The sequence below is a fragment of the Alnus glutinosa genome, chromosome 4, assembly GCF_958979055.1.
Source record: "Alnus glutinosa chromosome 4, dhAlnGlut1.1, whole genome shotgun sequence".
NCBI lineage: Eukaryota > Viridiplantae > Streptophyta > Magnoliopsida > Fagales > Betulaceae > Alnus > Alnus glutinosa.
In genome coordinates this window covers 22,548,627-22,556,019 of record NC_084889.1, presented here as the reverse complement: position 1 = coordinate 22,556,019, position 7,393 = coordinate 22,548,627, and the positions used below count along the sequence as shown (strand labels likewise).

General features: G+C 39.0%; 1 protein-coding gene across 1 annotated transcript; it reads right to left on the bottom strand.

Moving 5' to 3' along the window:
• Positions 1-234: 234 nt before the first annotated feature.
• LOC133865449 (uncharacterized) lies at positions 235-5,604 on the bottom strand. Its single transcript, XM_062301863.1, has 2 exons — positions 4,579-5,604; positions 235-4,431 (listed from the first exon to the last, which is right to left on the bottom strand). Exon 2 carries the CDS (start codon positions 2,872-2,874, stop codon positions 1,852-1,854), a length of 1,023 nt encoding a protein of 340 aa, XP_062157847.1. The 5' UTR covers positions 2,875-4,431; positions 4,579-5,604; the 3' UTR covers positions 235-1,851.
• Positions 5,605-7,393: the final 1,789 nt, after the last annotated feature.

Below are 7,393 nucleotides of genomic sequence, written 5' to 3'. Positions count from 1 at the left end.
CCAAAGGATGCATCTGTCAATCACTGTGCTGGGAGCCGCTGGATGTCGTATCCCTGAAAAACCAATCAGAAATATCTCCAAAAATACCATTAGATCCTGTTAGTTCCAAACATAATGTGGTATTTAACACGGCTATCAAATGGATGCCAAAGAGAAATATAAGCAATGCAGCTACTCATAAGGCATAAATATATCATGATCAGCCCAACACACAGACAGAAAAGGATTTTCATGCACAATATCTCAAGAAAATATCCCAACAAATATTCCAATATTCTAAAAGCACAAAGACTTAAAAGAATAACGGAAGACACAAAGAAGATCATGGGATGAGAAGAGATGTGCAACAAATGCCAAAATCTGGGGAGAAATCCACGAGAAAAAGACACAAGATGCCATGATAAATCAATAAAAATGCAAAGATGTGTGTATGGCAGAGAAAGAGAAGCAAGTCTTAAACCTATAGAGATCCTGACCGAATGAGCAATTGCTAGGTCAGCATATGGCAAGACTGCTCTCGTTTTGGACGTAAGAATAAGTCCGTCCACACACTTCACACTGAAAATCTGAAACTTGAGGAAAATTTGCAGAAAAATAATTTTTCCAAAGTCAGTTTAAGAACACGCATGTATAATCCACTGATAACACAATCAGGGAGCATCTCAAAACTAAGCAGAGATATAAAAGAGAGTTAAGAGTTCAATCAGCACAAATAACTTTTCCTGATCACAAAAAATTCAAATAGGCAACTCAACTCAAGCAATGCGTGTGTGTGTGGAGACTCTTTTCCCACAAGGTATGACTTTCCAAGACATGACAAAGAGCAACTAGATTTTCTAGACACGAGAGAAAATCAGAGACAAATAAGCCAAAAGTCAAACCTTATAACTTACTAGGGCCTAGCCACCCTCATCTGATACACTCCCCCAAAAAAACAGCACATATTCTATTTTACTTGTATCATGCAGGACAAGATAAATTTTTACTTGCTCATAGAGGGCAAGGTAAATTTAAGCACATAAGCAGTGATTAAACAAATTTAAAGCACATAACTTTTTATGAATTACTGCTCGAATCTTATGGTACTGCAAACTGAAGGGAGTGCCAGAATTTATAGATGCTAGGTTCAACTAGCCTGTGGTCAATTTGGCCATCTAATCAAGGACTTCTACTCATATCCAAAATCTCCAAAAGCAATGAGTTAGAGAAGGAAAGAAGTACCTTAGGGGAGCCCGGGATAGTGCACTTTTTCATCGCATGAGGAAAGAAGCTATCCTACTTTTGCATAAACAGGAAAAACACTTGGCTAATATAGTCAAAACTCTCGAATATATCTAAGCATAGTAAATTAATGCTCACAGAAGAGAGATATCAGGTAAGGATACATACAGTACCTAATAAGCCAAGAGAAAGAAAATCCTGCAAATTCTCCCCATTTTTTTTTTTTTTTTTTTTGTTGAAAACCGATAAACAGAAAATCAACAAACACATGCTCAGAAAAGGAAATGACATCTAATCCCAGCATGTAAGGTAAAACCAAACCTATCCACATGGAGAGAGGTTTAGAAATACCAAGACAGAGAAGCAGCCGCCCGACGTGCTTTAACTGTCATCCCCAAAAATATCTGCAGAAGCTTTTCAAGATAACAAGAGAAAATATGGGGATAAAATAAACAGTTCCTCAAACAGAATGCAAGGCATAAATATGACAAGATAGACAATGCAATGTAAACATACCTGACATGCACTAGGATTAAGGAACCACAATCCTAGGCATGAGAGACTTCACCTTTACTAGGTAAGTCCACTCCCCCTCAAGGGGTGAATGGTCACATCCTTCCTGACCCATACCTACTTAACCCGAGGCGGTAGCTTGCAGGTTTTGCCCATGTTGTCCATTCTCCGTAGCATACCTTGTATTAGGTTCAGCAATCCTTCATGGGCATGGCTGCCATTGGGCTTATGCAGCTTTCTCTTGTAGCGCCTTGATTTGCCACTCTGATTAGCAGGAACAAACTTCTGCTGATGTCGTAGAGCTTGAAGAGCCATCGGAGGTGTAGCTCTTATTGGCAGCTTCCTCTGAACCTTCAACTTCTGGAGTTGTGGAAATTTGGGTCGGATGTGACCGGTGATGCCGCAGTGATGACAGGTGGGCAAGCTTCTTTTGTTTGAATGCTTCTTGATATTCTCTGCAAAATTATGGTTAGCATTCTTACACATAACAGTGCCCTTACCTTCTATATGTCTCCTATGCGGAGGAACATATTTTGATGAGGAAAAATCTTCAACTTTACATTTCCTCATAGCATCCTGCTTGATCCAAGGCCTGTGGGATTTCAACAAACAACAATTTGGCCTAATATGACCAATCTTCCCACAATTATGACAAGTAGGGACAAACTTACCACGAGCTTGTGTACCTGTGTCTTTGGATTTTGGCATCACACAATCATTCAAGCAAGAATTATCCAAACAAGCAGTGTCTACTATCACAGGCTCAATAATAAAGGAATCTAATTCAGAATCAGAAACATGTGAAGTAGAAGCACTCAAATCATCAACAACTAAATCAGGCTTGTTGGAAATATCTGAATGAATATACATCATGCTTTTCAAATTATCACTAGAAAAAACAGAATCTTTTAATTTAATCTCTAGTGAATCAATAATGTTAAACAGCATGGTATTCTCAGATCTTAAAGAGTCATTTAAGCCATGTGATTCAGGCAATTGAATAATCAAAGACTCTTTTTCTTGCTTCACCTTTTTAAGCTCTTTATGTGAAATTTTAGAATGATGATCATTCTTCAATTTATTAAAAACCTTCAAGAGCTTAATATCAGAATCCTCATTTGATAACTGAGAAGAATTCATGATAAAAGTTGTAATAAAAAAAATAGAAGTCACAAAGAGATGAGGAGCACACTCAGGAATTAAATCCTAAACAGAGTGTGCCGGCTCTGATACCAATTGAAAAATTGAAATGACTTCTAAAATTAAAGTGTGTGCAACAAGTGTCAACAAAAATTAAAGCACAGCGGAAATTAAATGACACAGAGATTTTTGTTGACGAAGTGGAAACTCAGTTAAGAGAAAAACCACTCCGAGGCAGCCAAACCAAGGAATTCCACTATTCAGAAGACATAGCTAGATACAAGACAGTAACACTCACATGTACCGATGCAGTGGTCGTACCTTGATCTCTGACGTGTAACCCAACACGAATGCTTCCCAACCAGGTTCACCTACCTGAAGGGGTCTTCAATGGAACTCCTTACCTTAGAGCCGACCTCTAAGATAGACATCGGTTTACAGTACAGCACACTTGTAAAACGACTTCAAAAGGATTGATGACTTCTCTGAGCTCTAATGGAATTCACACCCTTGGCAAGACTTTAGAGGAAATATCACGTCTCTAAGCTGTAGAGAATTCACCACCGAATTCTATGTTGAAAGCATGCCTCAAGCCTCTTATTTATAGGCTTTGGAAATCCAAAATCGACTCAAAAACGGAGTCTGAAACACGCACGTCAGGACGGGAGCCAGGGCCGTCCGGATGGGCAAATCTTTCCGTCCGGACGGAGGCCGTCCGAATGCTTCTAGGGTCCGTCCAGATGCTCAAATTACAGAATTTTTTCTAAGCTTTCCAATGAAGCCAATTTTGTCTCAATCCGATATTTGTGTAAAACTTTATGACCAAAATACCCGAGGGTGTCCAGACGGCTTGACCGAGAGTCCGGACGGTCAACTGCAACCGCCTCTCCAAGATAGCGCTGAAAGCTTCCATAACAAGGCCGTGTCCAGACGGTGTTGACCTAGCGTCCAGACGGTTGCACTTCGGCTGCACGAAATTACCATAATAAGGCTTGGAGCATCCAGACCTTGAAGGCTAACGTCCGGACAGTTGAACTGGTGCACGCAACTTCCATATACGAAGCTTGATCGTCCGGACCATGAAGGCTGACGTCCAGACGGTTGAACTTGGTATGCACATTCTTGCCTTATAGAGGACATCGTCCAGACGGGATCACACATCGTCCGGACGGTAGTAGCCGTCTTCCCATAACTGTGTCTTGAGGCAGAAATCCTATTTCTTGTCAAACACTGAATGGCGTCCGGACGGTATAACCACGTCGTCCGGACAGATGCGCTGGAACATTGGGATTTTCTCGAACTCTGAAGAGCGTCCGGACGATTTGCCATTACGTCCGGACGGATGCAATCTTGAACTGTTCGAAGCTTCTAGACACTGATGGGCGTCCGGACGGAAAGATCTCGTCGTCCGGACGGATGTTGCTGACTGATGAGTGTCCGGAGGGAATACCACGTCATCCAGACGGCTGACAGGGAACAGAAATAAATCCTTGAAAACTTCACAGAATCTTCTCGAAGAACATAGCTGAAGAGTAGACTCTGGATAAAGCAGCATCCCTGTGAAAGCAGCAACATTACATAGAAGTGATTTTGTCCAATAGAATGAAGCCAACACAAAAACTAACAAATTTAATAAATTTCAATAACCAAATACACGTAAATAAGAAAGAAGGCATAAAAGAAGCGTCAGTTTAGCTAGTTTACCCTTAAAAGTGACTCACAGCGCGGCAAGAGATTGAGAAAGAATAAGTTTCCGACGTTGACAACAACAAGAGAGAAACGGATAATTAGCCTTTCAGCCTTCAGGGGAATTTTTTTAAGAGTGGAATATATAGGATGAAATAACGAAAAAGAAGGCGGATGGCGTCTGCTTTTACTTTTTGTATAACAGAACGGTGTCGTCTTTTTATTATTATTTTTTTTAAGTAAACAATATAGTCGGTTTGGGTCGGTGCAAAAACCGACTGTACGGCCCTCATTTCGCCTACCGACCGAACCGACGTCAGTAGGCGAAATCTGTACCGCTTACCGGCAGCCAGATGTAGATGGCGGCTCGATGTCGGCGCGGTGACAGCTGGTGGGCGGCAGGCGGCCGATCTGCACGGTCCTACTCCCGGCCATGGATCAAACTTGCTACCCAAGTTGCCTCTCAGCCATGGATCAATTTTTACTCAATTAATCTCAACCGATCAAGACTCCTATATATTGAGTGCAGCCTCCCTCTTCAATTCACGCCCAACGGCCTTCTTCTTCCTTCTTCTCTTTCTGCATTTCAAGCTCTCTCTGTCCCTCCTTTAGTTCGGTAAAAGCAAAAAAGTGAAAGTAGAAAGCTCTCCCTCTCACCCTCTCGAAAAAGGAAGAGTAGAAGTAAACTCTCTTTCTTGCTCCATCTCGGTGGGTCTTGTTTTCCAGCAACCCAAACACAAACCAGTAAAGCTCCCTCTTCCAAACTCTCCCTATCACTCAGTCTACTCTAAATCAGAGCAGAAAATGCCATCTCTCTCTCTCGGGTCTGTGTAAGCTGAACAGAAAATTAAACTCTCACTTTCCTCTCCTCTTCTTTCGGCCAGCTCAAAGAAAGAAACAGAAATTGTCTCTCACCGTGGTAAGCTCTCTCGTGCCTTCCTCTTTCTCTGTTTTTCTTCCTCTGACTCTTCCTTCTCTGTGTGTTCGATGGAAGTAGTAAATAGGAAAAGCAAAAGATAAGAAGAAAAGGAAACAAGGAGAGTAGTTCGGACAACTAAGAAGTGATGGAAAAAAACAACAAAGAAAAAGAAAAGAAAAGGATAAAACAAAAAGAAAGGGGTGTACGTGTGTGTAGTTGGTCGGTAGAAAAGTAGAATAAAAGAAAAGAAAAGAACAAAAGAAAAAGAAAATAAAATAAACGATGGTAACCAACTGCAACTCTCACGTGGACCCATCTCTCCCTCTCTCTTGTCTCTCTTTCTTCTTTTGTCTTATAAGGAAAATAACCAAATAATATATATATATATATAATCTCTCATTCTCTCTCCTCACGGGTCAGCAGCCAGAAGTACAAAATATGATATATTTTACGTAAGTTTTGATTATTTATTTAATGATTTTAAAGTTAATGGTATTTTAAAAAGATTATGATTTCATAAGTTTTATTATTAAAGTATCCTAATGTTTTTAAGTTGTATTTTAAAACAGGCTTTTTAAGTGGTGCAAAAGGTTTATAAAACACTCTATTATAATGCCCAAGTCAAAAGTCACTATTTTACAAAAGCACTGTGGTAATGTTCAAAAAAAAATATGAGATAATATTTACATAGAAAATTATATTAAGGATTAAAGGTCAAAAATTATAATATGATTAAAATACATTTTTAGTGAATTATGCTAATTCACTATTTGCTTGTATTATATATGTATATATTGCAGTGATTATATCTGTTAACGTTTTCCTGAAGCCAGAAGAATTACTGTGAGTATTTCTTACTCACTGAGGATGATACGTATGGGAGTCTTTAATGACTAGTGTTTGTTGTTTTATTTAATTGTATGCATATGGTTTGACATTTAATATGTTTAACATGCTCTGGTTGGGATTACATATATGATGTTGTTTGCATGATCATATTATGAGTTATGAATGGGTTAATAAAAAGATTTGAGGTTTAGGTACCAAGGCGTCAGTGAATTGAGGAGACCAACGGATGAACTAAGGTTTATGTACCAAGGCGTCACGCAATTGACTAGATCAACGAGTAAAAAAAAAGTTTAGGTACCAAGGCATCAATACACTAATAAGACCGACGGATAAACTAAAAGTTGAAAAAATAATGATAATCAGCTAGCGGGTACAAGGCCTACAGTGAGAGCACAAGGCCCTGTGGTAGACTGGCGAGCACAAAGCTCACAGTCGAGGTACAAGGCCCTAAGAGCCAACAAGCTTTACAGTTTAAGGAGCACAAGGCTCGTAGATAACCCCTTAGCTAGGCACAAGGCTTTAGCAAGAATTAATGCAATTATATGACTTAAGTAAATGAAGAAATAAAGTAGATAAATGAATGTGATTAAATGTATGTGGATATAACTATCATCATTTGATTGTATTGTATATGGTTAAATAAATCGGTGTATCAATGTGGTTGAGAACCGTTGACTCACTCGACCACAACATGGGATTGTGGTGTTAACCACAATTACATGCGAGTTTTTGTAGGAATAGAGGAAGCAGCTTAAGGACAAGACTTTTAGTGTATAATCATTATTTGGAGAAAACAGTACTTATATATTTATTAAGTGCTACATGTGGCACATATTGTATTATTTTGGAATGTGATTATTATATCAGAACAAAAGGTTATTATTTTTAAGATTATTCAGTCAACTCTGATGTGTCATTATTAAAGAAAAATTATATTCTGCAGCTGATTTATAACTCTGATGAGTTAGTAATATCACGTAAAAATCGAAAAAATTTCACTTACGCTTTTTTTGTAAAAACGGGGCGTTACATTTTAAGTGTTTTGTTCTTTAATTTCTGGATTAA